This window comes from Setaria italica, chromosome III (genome assembly GCF_000263155.2).
Source record: "Setaria italica strain Yugu1 chromosome III, Setaria_italica_v2.0, whole genome shotgun sequence".
Classification (NCBI taxonomy): Eukaryota; Viridiplantae; Streptophyta; class Magnoliopsida; order Poales; family Poaceae; genus Setaria; species Setaria italica.
Genome location: NC_028452.1, coordinates 44,411,212 through 44,436,155, shown reverse-complemented (window position 1 = coordinate 44,436,155; position 24,944 = coordinate 44,411,212). Strand labels below are relative to the sequence as shown.

Here is a 24,944-nt window from a genome sequence, read left to right as displayed (position 1 = left end):
CAAGTGCTACAAAAAAGAAGCCTTCTCCTAAATGCAGTGGGGCAAAAAGGAATGGAGGTTCACCACGAGGTACGGTGTTTAATGTTTCTTCATGCTTTTTGTTAATTTTATATTATTGATGCTATAAAATTTCTATTACTAATGCTTGACCATTTTTTATGTAGGAAAACAAAGAGCGGACTGGAACCCAACTCTTGAGAAATCACTTGGGCCCCGTTTGGATCATTGGAATTGAATTCCATCATAATAATCATAATTTAGATACAAATTAATTAAGCTAATATAATTGTATGTGGAATATAGTTGTATATTATAGTTGGTGATATGGGAGAGATACTTATACGCTGCACTTCTACCATAGAGAAGCGAGTCTAAGAGCGTGCTATAAGAATTGAATTCCATTCTAATAACCATAATATATAGAATCAATTTCCATCTCCCACCCCATGAATTTAAGATAGGCTTATATATAAACTTTGGAAAGTTGTGGAATGCCACATTCCAACATAAATTAGCCTACTCCATTAAATAGATTCCAATTCCTTCGTACCAAACGGGGCCTTGTTGAAATTCTGCATGAGTATAAAGATAGTGGCTATAGAAGTGACAACGGTTGGAACACTGAAGGGTGGAACAAGATGGTGAAGGAGTTCCATCTGAGAAACAAGTCTATCTCGTACACAAAGGCACAAATTCAAGATAAAGAATGTCAGCTTAAGAGAGACTGCAAGATGCTCAAAGCGGCAAGAATGCAAAGTGGGTCAAAATGGAATGAACAAAGAAATATGGTTGAAGGATCAGCAGCAATGTGGGAGAACCTCATGGTGGTAAGTTAATTTCTTGAAGTAATTCTATGGATAACCTCATAGTGATAACTTTGTATTTGATCAATGTTTTTTTTTTCAAATATGCAGACTTTCCCCAAAATCAAGAAGTTTCAAAACAACAAGGCAAGCTTTCCACTCTTTGATGCTTTGGGAGAACTCTATGATGGTAAGTTCTGTATAGTAAGCTCTTTCCTAGTCAGATCTCTATGATGTAAAATAGGTGCTTGTCCTATTTCTCTGAATGCATTGTGCCAAATGTAGGTCATCTGGCTGAAGGGACATACAATTTCACTTCTATTGAGTCACAACGTGTGGAAGAGCCCCTTCAACAAATTGATGTTGTAGAGGAAGAAGCTGAGGAAGAAGCTCTACAGGAAATTCATGAGATACGTGATGAAGAGGATGAAGAAAAGGATGCAAGATATAAAGAAGAGGAGGCAAGAAGTGGACAACGAAGAATGGCTGCATCAAGAAAGAAACCAGAAAAGGAAGGACAAAGGTCTAGAAAGAGTGCAAAAATTGAAGCTATGATGGAGAGATTCCTTGAAATGAGGACAAAGCAAGCAGAAGATGAAGCTCAACAACTAGCAAGAGAAAATGAGATAAAAGAAAAGGAGGCAAGAGATAAGGAGGCTGCTAAAGGTGATGAATACTCCATCAAAAGGTGCATATCGATTATCAACACAATGGAAGTGACCAAACAGGAAAAGGCCAAAGCTTATGCAATCTTCACCAAGAGCAAAGAAAACAGAGAGACTTTTATTTGTGCTAGTGAAGAAGATGAAGAATCCGCTTTGATTTGGCTTAGGAATGAGATGGCCTAGCAGGTATTGACTCCCTTTGCTTGACAGCTTTCATTATGCATTTATATTACTAGTATGAATAGAACATAGAAGAATAGTCTCCATTGGAAGGCCGTTGGTGGTTCAGTTTGTCCTTGCTCAGATGAACTGAAAATAAAATTGCTGCAGAGCTGTGCTTTTGCTAGTGATCTTTGGGATTGGCTGTGTGGCTGTGCCTGTTAGTAGTGTGTAATTGTTACCTGTAGCAATATGTGCTTTTGATTGTCAATTACTAGATATGTACAAAGGATGTGATCCATCTTGTTTTATTCTGTTCTGATATGTAGTTGAAGAAGAATCATCTGCTGCATTGTGGCGTAGGCTTCTCAGGATGATCACGCTGATGTGCTTTGGTGTAGATGCAGGAGATGTTTACCTTCTTGGTTCTAATTTAATTTTTAGCTCATCAAGACTCTGGTCATGTTCATACATGTAATTTAATTTTTAGCTCATCAAGCATGGTTTTATGTAATGTGAGGATAATCATATGTTGCTTTGTGACTGAGATTTTTGACACTAAAGATTTATTCCCTGTATTAATTCCTATCCAACCGAATAACCAATCCCTAAATTAAATCTAGTCAGATTAATCCCATGCCTGGATTGAATGACACGCCTGGATTCACCCAATCCTGGCCTGAATTAGATACAGAGCTGAAATTAATCCAGGCCACCGAACGAGGCCTTAGCGAGAAAACAGTATTTGCACTGTTCTTTAATGTTAATGATCCAGCCTCTAATGGTGTTGCCCCGGTGAGATCGATTCTCAGCTGGCTTCGCCCGTTGGACAAGTTTTTGTTGAGCTAATACAGCGCGGACCCAAGCCCAAAACTGAGCGAGGGCCTGCTAACTGCTGGGCTTGCTTAGCTACAGTAAAAGGGCCTAATTCCCTTTGAATTTCAAAATTCGAGCGTGGGTCTGGGCCTGGGCCCTCGCTGGCCATAACGTGGGTCCGCTAGGGCCCCCTACCTGACGAAGTTACATGAATAAATGTCTTTAATTAAAAGAAAGATGTAGATGACTGGCAAGACATATATGAAAATTCTTTTGTTTTCTTCTTAAATAAGGAAGGAGAGCACTGATACATCATTTTAGATTAAAGGGAAAAAGCATACAGGATTTTACAATAGTTGTAGTACGTACATGAAACAAAAGAGAACTCATAATATAATGCAAGTGCTGGCACAACAGACCACTAGTAACGCAAGCGTTGTCGGCCAAGGAAACCATTGAGCTACCCAAATGGCCACCGACGGACCGCCGGGACCGGGATGACGCTGACGATCCCTCCTCGCTGCGTCACGGAACGATCGTCTTCCTCCTCCACTCGTGTTCCGTCGCCTCGATCCTCCTCCTCTATTTCTTCTTCCCTTGCCGTGTTTCGGGAGCCCTGATGAGCGTCAATCACCTGACATTCATCCTGTCCACCGCCGCCGCCGCCCTCATGTTCGTCTCCGTCGTCTCCTCCTCCTCCGCTGTTTCGATTATCTCTTGGGTTCTCGTCGGCGCCGCTGTCGCCGACTCCGCCCCCATGTCCGCCGTCGTCTGCTCCTCCTGCTTGGCGCGGTACGCGCTCAACTACAGCACCCGGACCCGCCGGCGGCGCCCTCGCTCGCCTCGTCGTTGTTTGGGCCACCGCCGAGGAATCCATCACCGCCGCTCGCCTGGCGTACTCGGCGGCGGCGGAAAAGCCCACCGCGCAAGGGAGGGGAGAGACGCCAAGCGGAGCTGCCGGCACAGGCTGCCAGCCTGGTCGCAGACGATGCTGCGGCTGCGCCGCCGGCCGCCGCAGGAGGAGGTGATGTTGTCGACGGCGAACAGCTGCGGCGCGGACGTCGAGGTGAGCGCCAGCACGAGCTTGTCGATGAGATCGATGGTCTTGGCCCGCCTCTCCTTCCCCACTACCTCCAGCCAGATCGCCACGCCCTGGAGCACCGCCGACACCAGGTTGGCGACCGCCGAGTACTTGAAGGAGCCGTAGTCGCTGTAGGAGACGCTCCCGGCGGGGCTGCCATCGTTCCGGTACACGCACCGCGTCGAGGCGGCCGTCATGATCGCCGACGTCAGCGACAGGCCCACCGTCGCGATGCGGCACACGAGGCTGGCCGCCGCCTCCCACGCTTTCAGCTCGCTGCAGCCGGAGCTGCTGGGCGCTGGCGCCGGCGACGACGACGTCCATGGTGGATATGCAGACAGCACACCAGAGGGCAACCAAGGGGCAACAAGAAGAGTGAGCATGGCAAGTCAACACACGGGCCGTTGATCCTGCAACTTCTAAGATTATAGTACTGAGCAACAACCTTAAGCATCTCAACAGTAAACAACTTTGAGCTTATTTGCTGGATTCGTATGTACATGAGATTAGTTCACTTTTGTGTACTCATTTTTCAATGTGCATTTCTCTCTATCTTTTGTGGTTCTGAACAAGGCAGTTGCGTCATTTGCACAATTGCACTTTACTAGAGAGACGTATGAACATGTCGAAGACCCGCATTTCATAAACCCACTCCCTTTTTTGTAACATTTTGGGGACATCTACGTGGAATATTGGACGAGTTTTTTTATTAAGCTTTTGAAGCTTTCGTCATTCATTATTGTAAAATATTTAGATTGGATACATATAAAGAAATGGATACGTAGTATGTCGTGAAATACATCTTCATAAAAACCGAAATCTTATTGATTTTGAAAGCATAGTCTAAAAGGAAATAATGATCAAATAAGATGTATTTAAAACACACGTAAAGATGGCATATTTGCATTATATATAGGAAGTTTTGGTTTAATGCTCCCATCAATGATACTAGGTTTGTTATGTTTTATTCTGATCTTCATATAACTGCAAGCGATTGCCTCAGCTATAAGTAGATTCGAATGGATGCAATGCTAGCTCATGCCTTCCAAGAATGGAAACCGGGTTAAAGTAAGAAGAGCCAATATTTGCAAGGGCCAAGGAGGCACATGCCCCCTCATAACTTGGAAAACAAACATACCTTTTTACCACGCGAGCCCCTCTTAAGAACGTATGAGGGAAAAATCGAAGCGAGCATGGAAACCATGCAACACGTATATGACCGGTGATGTTCTAGTGTCATTTCTGTTTTCGGATCAAAGTTCAAAGCATCAGCGATGCGTTGCAAACGTAACAAAGTAGTGTGTTGAACCAAACAAAGAAAATACCATAAATATTATTTAATTTGATTAGATATAGATATTGAAATATGTACTAAAACATATATAATAATAATCAACTAAACATTTTTTAGATATATAGATTCAAATAAAGAATGCTTAAAAGGGGAAAATGAAAGAAAAGGCAGCCTAATCATATGTGTTACGGACAATTTTAGTGGGCTATATTAACTAGTTCCTAGGCTACTTAGTTGTATGTGAATGTGTGATGTGTAAGCAAACATGTAATGCTCCAACCCAATATATCATAGTAGTTGAAGTTGTTGATCCATGTGTACCAATTTTGGTTGTAGCTGGTGAGTTTAGTACTACCTTCGAAGTTTAGGGGGTGGGGGTCAGGTTATAATCCGTGTCGCTCCAAACATAACACCTCCGGATTAACCGTTTTATACGAAGCGAGGACGAAAGTGTAAGAGAGGTGTTGTGCGTATACAGGTCCGTTCCACGTGAGAAGTTAGGCCGTAAGCAGATTTTGGAGCGGGGTTGTTACAAAAGCATCTTTCATAAGATGGATAAGACCCTAGTTAAAAGTATATAGATTTTTCACAAAACTTCTTTTCTTATGAATTATTTAATTTTATTGTTGTAGGCAACAATCCGAAACATGTACTTTGTGCCTAGAAGCACGGGCGACTAGAAGCAGGTTCATCGTAGTCTCGTACATGTGTCACACGACTGGAGCAATATAAACAACCTTTTAAAAAGCTTTAAATCCATCTTTTTCTTGAACTGATCCGTTCTTGGGTCCGTTTGAATCTTTATGTTTCTTGGAATTAGTGTAATAATAAAATAAATTATAATATACGGATACTTTTTTTTATTAAAACGGAGAATATTGCACCCTGGCGGATCTTACTAAAAGGTCCTCACGACGTGTCGACGAACGGTTTTGACGAAGCAAATAATATCTGCCAGGCTGCAACGGAGAGACCTCAAGCCTTGTTGAATAGCCACAACAGAAGCATGCGACGAATTGCAGCCAGAAGGCTGGCGCATACTCGCACACCAATGCAAGAAGCCGTACGTCGTCGTCCTCGCCATCTTGGCAGACCGATGCCAACGAGGAAGTCGCAGTACTGAAAAACTGAGTATTCGTTCCGAGATTCAATACTGGTTGCATTTTGATCCGGTACTGCACCTAACAAATAGTTCTCAAGATAGCTCCCGTGAACCCCTTTAGTACCGGGTGGGAGCTCCACCCGGTACTAAAGTTCCCTTCCGCCCCTCCCCTCCTCCTCCTCTCTCTCTCATCCTCTCCTTATCTTCAGGCTCCCATCCGTCTGCCTCGAGCTCACACTTCCTCTCTCTCTCTCTCCCGTCCGTCTGCTTCTCTATCTCTCTCGATCTCCTCTCTCTCACCCTCACACTTTATCTCCTCTTCTGCCTCCCCTCCCCTCCCCCTCCGCTTGCTCGGTGAGGAGCAGCGGCGGGCGAGGTGAGGCGGCAGCGATGGTGGGCGGAGGGTGACGGGGCGAAGGGTGGAGCCGGGCGGAGGGCGGCGGGGCCGGCCAGCTGGCCGAGGCGGGCGGGCGGAGAGGTGGAGGCAGGGCGGAGGGCGGCGGGGCCGGCCAGCTGGCCGAGGCGGGCGGGCGGAGAGGTGGAGGCAGGGCGGAGGGCGGTGGGGTCGGGCGGCTGGCGGAGACAGGGGCGGAGGGTGGAGGGCGGTGGGGCCAGACAGAGGTGGGTGGTGGGAGGGGGCAGGCAGAGGGTGGTGGGGTGGGGGCTGGTGGCAAGGGCACCAAAGTAGCGGCTACTCTTTAACATGCACGCTATGGGGATGGGCACATGCTACAACCCAACTTAGAACATCATGGAATACTTTGATGACCGAAAAACATGCAACCAACACAACATGAATGAATAGAAAACAATATATGCCTGCCGAGGAAAAGCTTATGTTGTTGAATGTATGGATTCCTGGATGAGGTAGTACATGCAACCCGCAAAGATCCCAGCTCGTATTGTTTAAATGTTCCCCTATTTCTCCTTTTGATTTCCAGAGATATATGCCACCCAAATTATAATCATTAGCCCGTCAAAATAAGTCACGGAGTTTGGAAGTGTTTTGAATTCGACATGCTGGATAGAGCAGGGGCATGAGCCTCCATGACCAACTTCAAGCTCCACCGGTACTCCAAGCTGACAGGTATAATGGTTCTTACAATTACGCCATTGTTGTGGTGGCTGTGGATTCATTGGATTTTTTTAAAACGAAATATTGTGGATTTTTTGGATCGGTTCCTCGAAAAAGAAAATGCTTGGATCATTGTTCAATAAAGGAATCTTTGTTGCCGCTGAAGCAGCAGGTTGATCTATAGGTTAACTTACCGGTGTGTCCTAACTCCTAAAATAGGAAATTTTCAAAAGGCCTCTGCATCCGTTGGTTTCTTAAAGCATCTCCAGATTGATTTTCTCCTTTCCCTTTTCTCACTCTATGCAGGGAATCCCCTTTCACAATTTCAAATGTTTAAGGAGAGGTTCTGCAGCCGATCCCTTCTCTCTTTCCCCTTTCCATCTCCTTACACGTAGGACCTGCCTGTCAGTGGCGGCACATTTTTTTTCTAACCCTTCCTCTCTCTCATCTCCTCCCTTGCTCCTGGGCGGTCCACGCGTGGTGCTCGACGGGTCGGAGGAGCGGCCCGCCGGCCGCCGCAGGTCGGACGAGGAGCGGCCCGCCGGTGCCGCCCTGCACAGGCCTCCTCCACGAGGCAGGTCGGGCGAGAAGCGGCTCGCCGGCCGCCGCAGCGACCAGTTGCTCGACGGGTCGGGATGGCTGGCGGTGTGGAGGCGGCCAGCGCATCCGCGGCCAGTAGCTCGCGGAGCTCGAGGGGGCTGGCTCGGCGCGGGTGGCACGGAGAGCGGCGCCGCCGGGCCGACGACGCTCGCAGCTCGGCGATGCCCGCCAGCGGCGAGGGCCGGTGGCGCGTAGGCCGACGTGCCGCGGTGGCGCGGACATCGGGGCGGCCGGCGACGACGCGAATGGCGAGGCAGCCGGCGAGGTGGATCGGGCAGCCATGAAATTTCACGGGCTGTAGATCGTGCGGCAGAAGTGGGAGAAAAGGAAAGGGAGAAGAGGGAGGGGAATAAATGGGATTGAGAAAAAAGAAAGGGGAAAAGGGAATGGAAAGGGGATATGCTGGAGGAGGTTTTTCTCCACTAAGTTCCCTCTATGGCTGAAAAGAGGAGAGGTTGCCACCAAACACAGCTCAATGGAGCACAATTGCACAAATTAAGAACAACAGGGCCTTCCTAGCTAGAAGAAGGCGCCGCACAGTTCCGGGTCCTCGCAGTCGCACGGGATCGTCAGCCTCGGGCACCGGCACCACGGCGGCGGCATCGCTGGCGGCGTACTGACCTCTGTGTAGCTGCGGCAGCACTCCTCGTCCTTATTTACTTCGTCCTCTTCCTTCTCTTCCTCGTTGTCGTCCCTCTTCGTCTTCACCTGATCTTCTGTCTTCTCCGTCTTGATCAACACAACCTTACGTTTCTCTACTGTTTCTTCCTTCTCCTTTCTACCCCCGTCTTTGCGCTTAACCACATTCAAGATCGTCGTCGTCGGCGGCGGCGGCCTCGGCGGCATCACGACGGCCGCCCGGGCGTGCCTTATGTACACGGACCCGGAGATGGACACGGTCGCGGCGACGGAGAGCACGGACGACACGCGGACCCGCCCGCAGAACGCGCCGGCCTGGCTGCAGAGGCCGCCGCCGCGCTGGCGCTGACCCCCAGGCCCGCCGCCGCCTCCGCAGGAGGTGATGTCGTCGACGGCGAGCAGCAGCGCCGCCGACGAGGACGTGAGGGCCTGCACGAGCTTGTCGATGAGCTCGACGGCCCTGGCCGCTCTGTCCTTCCTCGTGGCCTCCAGGTAGATCGCCACGCCCTGCAGCACCGCGGACAGCAGGTCGGCGAGCGCCGAGTACCTGCAGGCACGTGACGGACGTCGCCGCCGACGATTCAGCAGCGTGCCTCGACGGCCGTGCACGTTGCAGCAACGACGGGAGAGAATGAGAGATGCTTACTTGAAGGAGGCGTAGTCGCCGTAGGAGACCGTGCCGGCGGGAACGCCGTCGTCCCGGTACACGCACTGCGTTGAGGCGGCCGTCATGATTGCCGACGCCAGGGACAGCCCCACCGTCGCGATGCGGAACACGAGGCTAACCGCCTCCGACGCACCCACCTCACCGGAGCCGCCGCCGCTGCCGCCCATGGTGGAAAGGTTGACGGACGGGCTTACTTACCTGTCCAGACTCCAGATTGTTGATCAGACAGTTCTGTGGTCTGTGGATAACTGGATATACACTCTAGCATGAACACCCAACCTCCATCCACAAGTTGCTCAACAATAGGCAGGATTATACTACTACAACTAGCATCCATTATGCACATATGTCAATGGCTCAATTGTGCTGATCTCTTTGATCTATATGGTGGTTAGGCCATATTCTAGACAATATGGTAGCTGGATTTGTACTTTCTAACAAAGAAAGCTGTGGGACATCAGCAGAGTCAGAAACCTATTTAATTTGCTCAGCATAAGATGAAATTGATAGCTAATATCATGACTTCTGGATCCAATTGTTTCTGAGCACTCAGGTCTCTACTGATCATCTTACACCATTTGACAAAATGGAAGCGCACAGGACTGTGGGTACGGACAGACAGGGGAAACCAGAGTGTTGTGATCAAATCCAAAGATAGCTTACAATGATATAAACAACGAGCGACAAAAGTAGGGTAAACCAAACTGATGGTTGCACGGAACTATAAATTTTGCTTGCATGCTTTGGTCTCAGACGGTGATGATGGTAGCTGGTATCCTGTCGCTTGCTTCAGCTTTCTAGCGCGGTCTCTAGGAGATGCTCAATCCTGTATTTCATCACAGGTTGGCCAGATCTCGTCTTCTTGAACATCTTCTCCCTCAGTTCTCTTCGCTTCGCCTCAGACTTCTCCCTCTGTTCCCTCTTTGCCTGAATGACTGCATCCCGCTCCTTCTGAGTCTTTTCAACCTCTGCGCGTTTTTTCTCATACTCTTCCTTCAAGCTTTGTGCAGTACGCTTCTTCCCTTTGTGTTGCGGCTTCGGCACATTGAAATCACCACCACCCTGCAAATTGAAATCACATCAAAATGAGTTGGGAGTTATGGACATATCTCTGAAGATTCAGAACAACTGTGCTGATTTTGATAGTAAAAAGAAGTAAATGAATGTTAGAGTGCATTATAACTTCAGCCCCAAAATGGTATCCGCTGGCCTAATTTCTATCCCTGAAAGCAGACATAGTCTCAAAGAGGGTTCGAATTACCTCATGAATTGGAAATTCTGGAGGATTGCTCGACTGATTTTTTTGCTTCTTTGTCCTTTTGTACTTGCTAATTAATTTAGCATTTTTGTAGAACTCTTTCTGCTTCTCTGCATATCAGAGCAATGATCTCATCAATATGTCTGGAATTAAATTACAAAATACCAGCAGACATTCAAAATAATTTGACAAAAACTTTTGCAAATAAGTATATCAATTTATTACATGTCATATCTACCCATAACCACCACTCCTCTGTTAAGCATCCAAATAGAGGAAGTCCAGCATGCTTAAGCAGGCTACATGCTCTGCACTATTAGACTCTGCACAACAAGTAAGCACCGAATGGAAATCAATTCTCAATAGAAGAATTAGCATGCCAAGGTACCAAGGGACAATGGTGGGTCTGGGGAACAGATCGATGCAAAAAAACTATAACCAGGCACATTGGCAAACTCAAACTTTTCATTTCTATTGTGAACAAAAACGAAAAACAACAGGGCCTGAGAACAAAGACTCCAGGTGCGCTGTTATCGTACCAGACATACAACATCTTTAAAGATACATTCTCGGAGACCCTGATTCTTTTTGCAATTTAAAGACTCAGAGCATGGATTTAGATTCAATTGGGATGGTCGAGTACATGAAACTAGATCCCGTATCATGATACTACTTCCAAAGGCGGAGATTGTGCGGTCGGCTAGACACCAAGAATCATTCACAGCTCCATCCAAACCTCAGGGTAGTAATGCAATTTCGTCGTGAACTCCATCAGACGCTTGGTGAGCGTGAGTGCTCCAAGCGAAAGAAGCTAGATTTCTGCGTCACAAACGCAGGACGCCAGCTAAGACAATTTAATTCCTCCACAAACCCTAAGGCAACGATCCTCACCAGCATATCAGCCATGAGACGCCGTGGTGCCAACAACAAGCCGCTTGCAAATCCCCCTCCAAGCCTCCAAGGTACGCCCCGAAAGGGAACGGCAATTCAGCGATGGTTTAGATGACTCACTGATGACTGCCGGGTTGTAGCCGGTGTTCCTGGACTTGGCGCTGGCAAAGGCCGCGAGGGAGAGCGCCCCGCCGCCGCCGACGCCCAGCCGTTGCTCGTTCCGCTTCCGGCTCCCGCCGCCCCACCTCCCCTTCCCCTTCCCGAACCCGCCGCCGCTTCCTCCCTCGCCAGCCGTCTCGCCGTCGCCGCCGCGCGGGCGTGGCGGCGGCCGCTTCATCAACGCAAGATTCGGAGAAACCCTAGCGTTCGATCCGACGGCGCGACGGAAGGGAAGATCGGAAGAAGATGAGCGAGCTATGAGCCGTCTGCTGCAGCCCGTTGCATCCGCACTGCTATTTTGCCAAGGCCTATATGGATGGGCCCGAAAGGTGGGCTGCCTGGAAAGTTGGGCCCAAATATGGGCTGCTGCCTGCTGCGCTTTTGGGCTGGAAATCTCGTCTCCAGGAGTCAGGAGGGACCAAAACGCAACAGAAACAAAACCCAAAGGGCTCATCTGCTAAAACCACCGCCCCAACATGGATTTGCATGTGACCACATGATCCATCTGAACCGTCCATCTTGGAAATCTCACCGACCTCCTCGACGCAGACCACCGCCACGCCGCCACCGTCGGCGACATGGAGGACACCGCGGCCTCCGCGCTCCCGCTCGACAGCACTGCCTACCAGCCCTATGTCTCCGAGCTCCTGTCGTTATCCATTGACCTGCTGTCGGCGGTGCTGCAGGGTGTAGCGATGTGGCGATCTACCTGGAGGTGACGAGGAAGAGGGCAGGGCGGCAAGTGCCGTCGAGGACATCGACAAGCTATGGTGCAGGCGCTCACGTCTACGTCGGCGGCGCTGCTGCTCGCCGTCGACGACATCACCTCCTGCGGCGGCGGGGGCGGGCCTCGCGGGCAGCGCCAGTGCGGCGGCGGCCTCTGCAGCTAGGCCGGCGCGTTCTGCGGGCGGGTCCGCGTGTCGTCCGCGTTCTCCATCACCGCCACTGACCACCGTGTCAGTCTCTGGGTCCGTGTACACCAGGCACGCCTCGGCGGCCGTCGTGCTGGCGCCGAGGCCGGCGCCGCCGTCGACGACGAACGTGAATGTAGCTAAGCGCAAAGACGAGGGTGGAGAGGAGAAGAAAGAAACAGTAGAGAAATTTAAGGTTGCGTTGACGATCAAGACGGAAAAGTCAGAAGAGGTGAAGACGAAGGAGAAGGACGACAAGCAGGAAGATAAGAAAGAGGACGGGCAGTGCTGCCACGGCTGCACACAGGTAATGACTTGACTATGCCGCCGGCCATGCCGCCGCCGTGGTGCCGGTGCCCGGCGAGGCTGACGATCCCGTGCGACTGCGATCGAGAGGACCCCCCGAACTGTGCGGCGCTTTCTTCTTGCTAGCTACAAGCCTGCAAGGCCCTGTGTTCATTGTGCTCAAGCAGTAACATCACGTTAGGATCAACAGCTCAACGTTTTTTCTTTGTTCGTTCATGTAAAAACCTGATCTATTATAAGGCACGTAACATCATGAAAATCACAGTATATACAGCACTATTTCTAGTTGTTGCAAAGCACAGTATACTCATTTGTACACTAGTAAACCACCGTCTCAGGTTGGAACAGCCACGTCAAAAACTTTCCCTGCACCAGTTTCCTCTGCCACGGCAGGCTAAACTCCCTAGGCGCCCACGATCTCGTGTCAACACGTCGTCCACCCTAGCAGAATACACCAAGCCCTCGCCGATGCCTCAATGTGCTGACGTGGACTTGCTAAAGAACCGGCTGAGGAAGAGCGCCTCGCCAGCTAGGCCGCCACGTGTGACCGGGACCCACCTGCCGGAGTTGAGGTCCGCGCGGAAGAGCTCGACCTCGCGAGTGTAGGCGCCGGAGGACGGAGTCAACTACACGTGATGCCTCACCATGAGTAACCCATTGCCGCCATTGCTCGACTCGACAAGGTGTCGGGTACGATGGGTTCCTTGGGGTCGTCGTCGGATACCTCCTTGCCCTCCACAACATTCTCCTCCGTGGCACTACCATGCAAGCATTGAAGCTGTCCCCTATTCGCTTCGCTGAATATCACCGGGCCCTTAATTCTTCCTCCTCTTCATCATCGATGGTTGAGAGCTCCTCCTCCTCCTCTCCCTCCTCCTCTCCTCCTCTCCCTCCTCCTCGCCATCGTCATCGTCACTGTCATCATCGCTATCACCGTCCATCCAACTCCACATATCCTCCTCGCCATTGGCTAACAGGTGTCTGATGACCCGCTTGATTTTGGTAACGACGGGCCCGCCATTCAAGGTTGAAGGCAATGAGGTCCTTGCCGGGGGTGATTGTATAGAGCTTGCACTACTAGAAATATGACCTCTCATCCCGAGATTTTACTAGCATTAGTACCGGTTCCAACGGATACTGTCTGGAGAACGCCTCGTGAATCCCTTTAGTACCGGTTAGGATCAACAACGTGAGGAAAATTCATGGGGAACAACCAAACAATGCCGGTGACTACACCAAACAAACCACACCAAGCAACATCACAACTCGACACCTGAACGGGCAAGAGATTTGGGGAGGGTCGGGGGTCACTGAATGAAACCGGCCTGTCACTATGTCATGTACGGACGTACATATACCAGGCGTAGACGCGCACGCGACGTACGCCGAGCAGCTGAGCACGCCGGGCAAGCCCTGCCGGACTCCAACTTGAGCAACTAAGGATAGAAACTTAGCAATACTTTCTATACTTTGGTTAGGCCATTGGCCATATATACTCGGCTGTAATCGTGAACTAAGGAAAGCAAGAATTATATTCTCTATTCCTTTCTCTATCTACTAAGCCTACGGTTGAGGGGTAAACCTCGCCGGAGAAGACGGCCGACGGCTACGAGCTCCGTAGCCGCGGTCCTGCCAGTCGAGGGCTCGACGTCCTTGACAACTTGGTATCACGGTCACGCCGGTCCTCCCCCACCCACTCCACCCCTTCTTCCACAGCTGCGGAACTCCTCACTAGCCCCCCACCGTCGCCGTCATATTCCTCGACGTCCGCGCCGCCGCCATCCACCATGGGCGATCCCTCCCTCGCTGATGTGATGGAGTTGCTCAAGTCCCTCTCCACGGAAGTGACTACCCTTAAGGCCGACATGGCGGCTATTAAGGAGAAGCCGTCCTCGTCCTCGACCAGTGCCGCCGGCAGCCGTCCGGACGGGTCCCGCGACTCCGAGCGCCCCCCCAAGTTCCACAAATTGGATTTCCCCCGCTACGATGGCAAGTCCGACCCGCTCCTCTTCCTCAACAGGTGTGAATCATACTTTCGTCAACAGCGTACCATGGGGGAGGAACGCGTGTGGCTGGCCTCATACCATCTGGAGGATGTCGCACAACTCTGGTACACCCAACTCCAGGAGGACGAGGGTCCGCCGCCGTGGGGGCGATTCAAGGAGCTCCTGCATCTGCGCTTCGGCCCTCCCCTCCGCTCGGCCCCGCTGTTCGAGCTCGCTGAATGCCGGCGTACAGGGACGGTGGAGGACTACTCCAATCGTTTTCAGGCTCTCCTGTCACGCGCCGGCCGCCTGGATGAAGCTCAGCGCGTCCAGCTCTTCACGGGCGGGCTCCTGCCGCCACTCAGCCACGCCGTTCGCCTCCACAACCCGGCGACACTCGCGGCCGCCATGAGTCTGGCCCGCCAAGTCGAGCTCATGGAGAGCGACCGCGCGGCGCCGTCTCTTCCTCGGGCGCCTCAGCGCGGCCTCCTTCCCGCTCCCGCACTCAGACCCGCGCTTCCGGCGCCCCCGCAGCCCCTGGCGCTCCCAGCTCCTCCGGTGGCTGCCCAGCAAGGCCGCCCTGAGGGCAATCCGCGGCGCCTCACCCCCGACGAGATGTCGGAACGCCGCCGTCTGGGCCTCTGTTTTAACTGTAACGAAAAATACACACGGGGACATAACCGGTTTTGCAGGCGCCTATTCTTCATTGAAGGCGTGGAGCTGGAGGACGCCGGCGACGCCGCTGATGACGAGGAGCGCGACGCCGAGGCGCCCTGTTTCTCCCTGCAGGCTGTGGCTGGGGTGCCCATGGTGAGCACCATGCAGATCGCCGTCGTCCTCGGCGTCGCGTCCTTCGTCGCCCTCCTCGATTCTGGCAGCACGCACAACTTCATTTCGGAGGAGGCAACACGGCGCTCTGGTCTTTGTCCCCGCTCTCGTCCCCGCCTCACCGCCTTGGTCGCCAATGGCGAGCGGGTCACCTGCGCCGGCGTCATCCGCAGCGCGCCCCTACTCATCGACGGCGAGTCGTTCCCGGCTGACCTCTACGTCATGCCGCTGGCTGGGTACGACGTCGTCCTCGGCACCAAGTGGCTCGGCGAGCTCGGACCGATAGTCTGGGACCTTGCTCACCGGCGCATGTACTTCCTGCGCCAGGGGTGCCTTGTCTCCTGGTCCGGCGTGGCCAGCCCGTCCGTGCCAACCTTACACGCTACAACGGAGGCATGTTCGCTCTTGGAGGCGCTGTTGCTCTCTTTTGGCGGCCTCTTCGCGGATCCCGTCGGCCTTCCTCCCAAGCGTACGCACGACCACCGCATCATCCTCAAGGCCGACGCCCAGCCCATCGCCGTCCGTCCGTATCGGTACCCGGCGGCGCACAAGGACGAGTTGGAACGGCACTGTGCCGCAATGCTGGATCAAGGAATCGTCCGCCGCAGCGACTCGCCATTCTCGTCGCCCGTCCTCCTCGTCAAGAAGGCCGATGGCTCTTGGCGCTTTTGCGTCGACTACCGCGCGTTAAACGCGCTCACTGTCAAGGATGCTTTTCCGATTCCGGTGGTGGACGAGCTCCTCGACGAACTCCATGGTGCCAAGTTCTTCTCCAAGCTGGATCTCTGATCCGGGTACCACCAGGTGCGCATGTGCCCGGAGGACATCCACAAGACGGCGTTCCGCACCCATGACGGCCTGTATGAGTTCCTGGTGATGGCATTTGGACTATGCAACGCCCCGGCGACGTTCCAGGCCCTGATGAACGATGTGCTCCGACCGTTCCTTCGCCGCTTCGTCCTGGTATTCTTTGACGATATTTTGATTTATAGCAGGACCTGGGCTGATCATCTTCGCCACCTCCGGGCCGTCCTCGACGAACTACGCCGCCACCACCTGTTCGTGAAGCGCTCGAAGTGCTCCTTTGGGGCCTCGTCCGTCGCGTATCTCGGCCATGTCATATCAGTGGCCGGTGTGGCCATGGACCCGGCCAAGGTGCAGGCAATACATGACTGGCCTCCTCCACGTTCGCCCCGGGCGGTGTGCGGGTTCCTCAGCCTCGCCGGTTACTACCGCAAGTTCGTCCACAACTACGGGGCGATCGCGGCTCCTCTGACGGCCCTGCTGAAGAAGGAGGGTTTCTCCTGGGACGACGCGGTGGCAGCGGCATTCTCAGCACTCAAGGCCGCCGTCACATCCGCCCCCGTCCTTGCCATGCCCGACTTCGCCAAGCTGTTCACCGTTGAGTGCGACGCATCGACGGTGGGTTTCGGCGCGGTCCTTGTCCAGGAGGGTCATCCGGTTGCCTTCTTCAGCCAGCCTGTGGCCCCTCGCCATCGCTCGTTGGCCGCATATGAGCGCGAGCTCATCGGACTCGTCCAAGCAGTAAGGCACTGGCGTCCGTATCTCTGGGGCCGGCGCTTCCTCGTCAAGACCGACCACTACAGCCTGAAGTTCCTCCTTGATCAGCGCCTCGCCATGATTCCTCAGCACCATTGGGTAGGCAAGCTGTTGGGCTTCGATTTCTCGGTGGAATATCGTTCGGGCACCACGAACGTCGTCGCCGACGCCTTATCCCGTCGCGACAACGAGGACGGAGCACTGATGGCTATCTCGGCGCCTCGTTTCGACTTCATCGAGCGCCTCCGCCACGCCCAGGCTACTGACCCGGCATTGGTCACCTTCCACAACGAGATCCAGGCTGGTACTCGCACCACACCGTGGGCGCTGCTGGACGGTATGGTCGCATTCGACGGTCGCTTGTATATTCCTCCGGCTTCTCCATTGTTGCAGGAAATCATGGCAGCAGTCCATAACGACGGCCATGAGGGCGTCCATCGGACCCTCCACAGGCTCCGGCAGGATTTTCACTTTCCAGCTATGCGTCGCTTGGTGCAGGACTTTGTGAAAGCTTGTGTCACATGCCAGCAGTACAAATCAGACCACCTTAGGCCGGCTGGTCTGTTGCAGCCTCTGCCGATTCTGTCCGCGGTGTGGGCTGACATTGGCATCGACTTCATCGAGGCGCTGCCGAAGGTGCAAGGCAAGACGGTCATCCTCTCTGTCGTGGATCGCTTCAGCAAATACTGCCACTTCATCCCCCTGGCGCACCCCTACACCGCCGAGTCGGTCGCCGCCGTCTTCTTCGCTGACATCGTGCGCTTCCACGGCGTGCCACAGTCCATCGTCTCGGATCGAGATCCCGTGTTCACTTCAGTGTTCTGGCGCGAGCTCATGCGGCTCACAGGGACGAAGCTCTACATGTCGTCTGCTTTTCATCCACAGACGGACGGTCAAACCGAGGCCGCCAACCGGGTCATCATGATGTACTTGCGCTGCTTCACCGGCGACCGCCCCCGGCAGTGGCTCCGTTGGCTGCCATGGGCCGAATACACTTACAACACAGCGTACCAGTCCTCGCTCCGCGACACTCCATTTCGGGTGGTTTACGGCCGGGATCCTCCAACCATCCGCTCTTATGAGCCTGGCGAAACTCGTGTCGCCGCAGTCGCCCAGGAGATGGAGGAGCGCGCTGCCTTCCTCGACGACGTCCGTTACCGACTGGAGCAAGCTCAGGCGGCCCAAAAGCGTGTCTACGACCAGCACCACCGGCCGGTCTCCTTCCAGGTGGGCGATTGGGCTCTCCTCCGCCTCAGGCAGCGGGCAGCAGCATCCCTTCCTCACTCGGCCAAAGGGAAGCTCAAGCCTCACTACGTCGGACCGTACCAGGTAACAGAGCTCATCAATGAAGTGGCCGTGCGGCTCCTGCTTCCTCCTGGTGCTCGTCTTCATGATGTGTTTCACGTCGGCGTCCTCAAGAAGTTCGTCGGCTCTCCACCGGCAGTACCTCCGCTCCTGCCGCCGCTCCTACACGGTGCTGTGGTGCCGACCCCCGCCCGGGTGACTGGCGCTCGACTGGCCAGGGGGATCCGTCAGGTGCTCGTTGAATGGCAGGACGAGCCAACTGTTTCAGCTACATGGGAGGATCTGGACGATTTCCGGGCGCGGTTCCCTTCCTTTCAGCTCGAGGACGAGCTGGACTTCGAGGCGGGGGGAGATGTCATGTACGGACGTACGTATACCAGGCGTAGACGCGCACGCGACGTACGCCGAGCAGCTGAGCACGCCGGGCAAGCCCTGCCGGACTCCAACTTGAGCAACTAAGGATAGAAACTTAGCAATACTTTCTATACTTTGGTTAGGCCATTGGCCATATATACTCGGCTGTAATCGTGAACTAAGGAAAGCAAGAATTATATTCTCTATTCCTTTCTCTATCTACTAAGCCTACGGTTGAGGGGTAAACCTCGCCGGAGAAGACGGCCGACGGCTACGAGCTCCGTAGCCGCGGTCCTGCCAGTCGAGGGCTCGACGTCCTTGACACACTATCTTACTCATCATCGATTCATCAGCTTGTAAACGCACAGGATGGGCCACAACAGAGGAGAAAGCATAGTGATAGCTCAATCATAATCGGTAGGCTTGTAGCATTCAAATTGGTCTGCTTCACAAGGTTCTTAAACTAAATAGGTGTTTAAAGTGCTTCCATGACAAAGTATCATGGTGTCACTGGCCGATACATTGGAGTTTAACATTCTTCAGGGTTCTACGTGCCTACTACGTTCACATGGAAGACCCCAAACATGCTGTTCCATTCGCCGTGACAGAAGATTGAAAGCAAACTAGCTGATGAAGGCATAATAGAGCACTGATAAGATCATGTACCTGGAAACAAAGGCATTGATAAGTAATACAGATTTAAGGGAAATAATTCCTACAACCCTACCGAAGGCATTGGTTAAATAAAGTGAAATTCAATTTCCACAGGTTTGTAAATTTGCTAACATATATCCATTGAATCTTGACTCTTGAATTTGAATACCAGGAAATTGACTACGCTACTCAGAAATAAAAACAGATATGAATATGCATGAATTTAGTGTAAATATGAGTATGTATTTTGACCATGAAGCCTTGGGAAAAGGCTCTAAATATTCTAGTGTTCTAAGATAAGGTGATGCACAACAGTGTATGATACTCAATCAGCCAGCATCTCCATTGCGGGGCCAAGGATGTATTGGTCCATAAAAGTTAAAGTGTTTTGCTTCATCAACTTATATCTGCATCAGCCCTGCTCCTGCAATGATTATCATCAGAACAATAGTTTGTGCAACAATAGTTGAACTGTATTATACGTCTTCGTTAAATACATGCTTTGATTATCATCAGAACAGAGCGGCAGTGCAATCAAAAGTCTATCCCCATCACTACTGCAAATTGCAAAAAGAAAAAAGGTAACAACGAATTGCGAGCACCCCACGAGGACATGGCATCCGCATCTAACGTAATTGACCATCAGTTCATACGCAAAAGAAAAATGTACTGATCTAGGAAGTGAATGGTTCATTGATCTCCAAGTTTTGCAACTAGACGTGGTCGAGGCTTTCTCAATATGCTCTGTGGCGCCAAGATAAAGGTGAGTTTTTGCAGTAGTTTAGATCAATCCAATACGAAACATACCATGATATTATCAGAAACCCCCAAATGAATGACAGGATCGAGCCACTGCTAGCTGCCTACAGGATTTGCTGTTGGGGCTGAAACCCCAGCGGCCGTGGGATCTATTGGCAGATGGCAGTTCCTCTGGCCGCAGCTGATGAACAGCGCGGGTTGGCAGCAAAAATCCATTTGGAATAACCAACAACGCCGGCGACTACACCACCAAGCAACATCACAGCTGGGACTTAGGGTCGGGGACTTAATATTTGTAAATGAAATCTGTCACTATCTTACTCATTATTGATTTTGATAGAATAAGTCATGTGTGTATTGGGTGTGCGTTTTATCTATCTATATGCACTTTACCTACTTAGATGTCATTTTGATGCTTTTTAGATGCTTTACTTAGCTTCTAAGCCACCTACCTATTGTTGGCCTACATGTACCCTAAGGATCCCTTTGTGGGTGTGGTGAATGAGAAAGAGATTCATTTAGCTAACAATTGGTATCAGAGTCTTCTTTCTCACCTACCCCCGGTGCTCCACCCTCTTCCTTGATCCGAATCCGGCGGCGGCGGCGCACGTTTTCCGACCGGATCCGGCGTCGGGGCCCCTCCTCCTTCCTCTTCCCCGAGTGAATCGGGTGTCGGCGGCTTCTGCCGACGCGGATCGGGCCTGGCGGCGGCGGTGTTGACCAGCGGTGCGGCCTGATTTCCCTTCCCCGGCGTAGGGCGGCGTATCCGCGCGGGCGGCGGCGGTCTCGGGCGGCAGCGGTGCGCTCAGGCAGCGGCGCACCTCTGGAGCAGGTGGCGGCGCGCGCAGGCAGGAGCTGCGTGTGGCGGAACCGCCCAAATTAACCTGACTAAAATGCACTTAAGTCGCCTGGCACGCGATCATGCACTTTAAGCAAGTCAACTTGGTCGTCCGTCGGATTTTATCCGATAAACCACTTACTCAGGATCGAGAAGCATTTGCTCACACGAAGGTGAGTGGGCACAGAGATTACAACATTCCCATCACAATAACATAGTACAGAATTTGCAAGGTTTCAAACAACGAAGAAGTAAAACAAGTGGAAGCTAAATGTCGATACACGATATCATGACGAAGCCGATCAAGACATCAATGATCCCTATCCTCGCCGACCGAGGATGGGTCCCAAACAAGACAACACCAGGAACCACACTTGAAAAAGAAGCCACAAGCAAGGCTGAGTATACTAATACTCAACAAGACTTACCCGTCAGGTGGTAACTACTCCACCGACTCTTAGACATGCAAGGCTTTTTGGCAGTGGGTTTATTTTTGCCAAAAGCGACTAAAGTTGATTCTTATTTTTAATATTTTAGCTCAAGTTCTAAGTTCATTAACCAGTCTAGATTAGCAACTTATACTAAGCAAGCATAGTTTCCCAAACAATTAAAGAACAAGCATCAAGATTAATATCCTCATGTTGTATCTTTACTCAGTGTAGAATAGCGATCGAGTAGTCCCAAACTGTGAGAGGTAGACGAATCGATTCAAATTTATTAACCATGCATGGCGAACCTAATCTCACGACATCCGCGCACCACGAAGGATCATTTCATTTGTTAGGCATCCCCATCGATCCCCATCCACGTGTCAGGGCCAAACTTCCCTTGGCATGCAATGCTCCACAGTCCTGGCCTCTTGCCGTACTGTGACCGCACTTGCACCCACATGATGCACCATGGGAACCTCATTCCAGGGACAGCAGGAGTATAAGCCACGTCCTAGTTCAATCAGGTACTAGGCTTTCCCATCCCATACTAGGTATGAGATTAGTACTTTTAAACACTTGATCACGAACGCCGACACGTTTCGACCTTAGTCCATTTTCATTTAGACAGACGGGGCAATCTACCGACCACCAAAACAGTTCACAAGGCCCTACCCCGCCCATCGCCCTTATGGTTGTAACATAAGTAAACAAACAACTCCTATAACTCGCGAGTGACAGGAAATCACTCGACTTTTACCGTGTTCCTATTAAGCATTGCATCTACGCGACTTATCATGCTAGTGTTCAGATCAAAAGGATACTAAGTTCATGCATCTAAGGTTTCAGACAATGCCTAGTAACTTAAATGCACAATCATAATCAACATAAAATCATTGCAGAAGTTTAGAAAACTGGGATATGCTCCGAGGCTTGCCTGGAAACCACACTAGGTTAGTGTTTGTTAGACGACACTGCTTGGCAAGCATCTCCCATCTCGGTACTTGCTTAGTCCTTCCATCTTCAGGATAGCTTCACCCTACACCGTCTTCGGGTTTGGTTCCATCATCATGTCCTTCACGTGGTTTATCTAGCGTATCTAGATGAGATGCAAGATGCAACAGCATGAATACCAAGAATGGTAAAATGAGATGCATCACACAAAAGTATTTAAGGAAAATATAAGATCATGCAAGACATAGGCGCCTAGAGTTAATTAACTATACACCACACAACCTATTATAGAGGGATAGCAAGTACACTAGGCATGGCATACAGGTGAACTTAAGTCAAGCTATGTAGCAAGGTTATTTTGTAGCAACATGCATACATGACCATTTATTAGTTAAGTGCTTGACCAACATTATATAACACATTTGTAAGATTTTCAGGTAGATAAATTTAACTCTAGTAGTGATATGAGCTAACTAACAAACACACAAGGCAACGTCAAGTTAAAGCTAATAACTTCACATACACCGAATCTGGACAGCAACACAACAGTCACTTGTTTTAACCATAACTAGAGATATAAGCATCCAACAAGGGTGACCCTAGAATTTCTGTAAATTTAATGAAATTATCTAAAACTTTGTTACTCACACCAAAAGCTAATTCAACAAATAAGAAGGTGAAAACACACCAATAAGCAGATCTGTACAAACAAGGACAGAAAACTAACATGCAACTCCGGACAGCAATAAGTTGAGTTCTAGTTTTTACAACAAGGTGGTTCTAGATTTTTTTGAAAGCTTAACAAACTATGCACAACTTTGTTATAAACACCACAAGCTAATTCCAGAGTTAACCAGGTCAAACATCACAAACAAGACATCTCTATCCAGATTAGGACAGATTCTGTTATTCCAGTTCACAAGCTCATAACTGGAGATTTAGACCACCAAAAGGGGTGATCTTTAACAATTTAGAAGTCTCATGAAAAACCCTACACTTCTTATATTATTTCCAAGACATGATTCAAAGCTTAGCTAAGGCAAACAACACAAGCATGCAGACCTGTACCGAGACCATGCAAAACCTGATAATGAACTTGTAAAATCTATAGCTCCTAAACCATCAGGCTTATGGTCATGAAAATTTAACACAAGCTATATGATGAAGTTACCTAACACTTTTGTATTAACCATATGTACAGAAAACATCATTATCATCTCGAAAACTTTGCCACAACAGAAACTACTCTAGCAGTCATTTCAGCACATATGCAACAAGGTTCTTCATTTAGTTCTTTAACAAGGTAACATATGCATAAGTTAAATACATAGCGCACAAATACTTGAACATAGTTAATTAGCATTAGTTTTAGATAACATGGAACACCCTAAATACCTTAAGCAAGAATCAAAGCAAAGGTGAAGAACTTATATAAGTAGTTGTTATATTAACACGAGAGCACACATAGGAGTTATATTCAAAGCTTAACTACAACTTATCATAACTTAGCATCATATGTACCCTCAAAAACAACTATTAAAAGCTTCACATGACCTAAGTATATGCATCTACTAGCAAACTTTCATTGTCCAATTATATAGTAAACATATATATTAATTATAGGTGATGTGGCAAACATCTCATTTGGAGCTGATATTTTTATGGATGATAGATGTTATCAAAACATGGCTACTGTACAAATTTCACATGCTCAGGTTTTATAATTTAATTGCTATAAAAAAGACAAATTGCTCTTGCAAGAAAGCATGTAAAAAAACAACATAAATCTAAAGATCATCATTTCTATAAACACACAGCCATATTATATGTTATTGTGGTATAAAAACATCATACAAAGGTAATGGAACCACATTTCCCATTTTTACACCCACAGAAAAATTATAACTTATTTAAAGCCATTTATGAAGCAATAAACAAGTTAAATCAATAAGTCAATGATACTGCATCTAATGAATATGAAATTTTTAGAACAGAACAATAGTATCATTTATATCCTACCATAAAAATTTCACAGCAATTTAAGTACCACAACTTTAGATATGAAAATGACAAGCAAAACAAGATAAAAAAAATTGCCTATTTATCAAGATTAAATCAAAACATGATAAAAACAGTACACAACTAGCAGGTTCAATATTTTTCTTAGCTAGAGAGTGTCATCACAAGACTAACACAACTGGAATCACAATCTTTGGACTTCTATAACTCAAGATGTGCATCTAACAACTTAAAAGGATTTCTAAAAGCACTTTGAAAGAATAAATAAAAACATCAGAAACTTTCTACTAAAACATATCATATTATGACTCTAATGTGTAAATATACTCACAAGGATTCCAAAACATCCTCATTTGCTATTTTAAGATTTTTCTACAGTTTACTATAAATTTTTAAAGTTTCAGCCTTTTTAAATCTAGAAAATAAACAAAACCGAGACGATCTTACGATCTACCCCTTGGGTCTATGGTTTAATTGCGCAAAACTCCCTGGAACTTCCCCGTAACCCCCTACACTTCCTTCTTCTTCTCCAATGAGGCCCCCAAGCACAAATAGCACACAATACAGGCACGCACGCACGGGACAGGCACGGCCGGCCATGGACTTGGGGCCGAAGATGGGGGCAAGAGAAGTGGCAGCTTGGGGAGGGAGAGGGGCGGCACAGGGTTCAAGGAAGCTCACCAAAAGGGCCTGGTGATGAGGAGGAGCGGCACAACAGCAAGGAATGGCACAGGAAGGGGGCGGCGAAGGAGCTCCCGTGGGGGGCGTCGTCTAGTGAGGGAGGGAGCCCGGGAAGTAGCAAAATAGATGCGGGACGACGAGTAGGCGCCGTGG

At 50.1% G+C, this 24,944-nt stretch overlaps 4 protein-coding genes across 4 annotated transcripts; 1 reads left to right on the top strand and 3 right to left on the bottom strand.

The window, feature by feature from the left end:
• Nucleotides 1-566: 566 nt before the first annotated feature.
• On the top strand, nt 567-1,651 carry LOC101777019 (troponin T, cardiac muscle). The gene is made up of 3 exons (XM_014804908.1): nt 567-827; nt 915-993; nt 1,089-1,651. Exons 1-3 carry the CDS (start codon nt 639-641, stop codon nt 1,649-1,651), a joined length of 831 nt encoding a protein of 276 aa, XP_014660394.1. The 5' UTR covers nt 567-638.
• Nucleotides 1,652-3,319: 1,668 nt separating this feature from the next.
• On the bottom strand, nt 3,320-3,907 carry LOC101776601 (CASP-like protein 2A1). The gene has a single exon (XM_004964026.1). The coding sequence runs from the start codon at nt 3,905-3,907 to the stop codon at nt 3,320-3,322; it is 588 nt and encodes a 195-aa protein (XP_004964083.1).
• A 3,230-nt stretch (nt 3,908-7,137) lies between these two features.
• Nucleotides 7,138-9,242, bottom strand: LOC111256587 (CASP-like protein 1U1). The gene is made up of 2 exons (XM_022824754.1): nt 8,881-9,242; nt 7,138-8,781 (listed from the first exon to the last, which is right to left on the bottom strand). Exons 1-2 carry the CDS (start codon nt 9,066-9,068, stop codon nt 8,115-8,117), a joined length of 855 nt encoding a protein of 284 aa, XP_022680489.1. The 5' UTR covers nt 9,069-9,242; the 3' UTR covers nt 7,138-8,114.
• A 152-nt stretch (nt 9,243-9,394) lies between these two features.
• LOC101767830 (stress response protein NST1) lies at nt 9,395-11,478 on the bottom strand. The gene is made up of 3 exons (XM_004962788.3): nt 11,171-11,478; nt 10,163-10,269; nt 9,395-9,963 (listed from the first exon to the last, which is right to left on the bottom strand). Exons 1-3 carry the CDS (start codon nt 11,385-11,387, stop codon nt 9,691-9,693), a joined length of 597 nt encoding a protein of 198 aa, XP_004962845.1. The 5' UTR covers nt 11,388-11,478; the 3' UTR covers nt 9,395-9,690.
• Between the last annotated feature and the right edge of the window lie 13,466 nt (nt 11,479-24,944).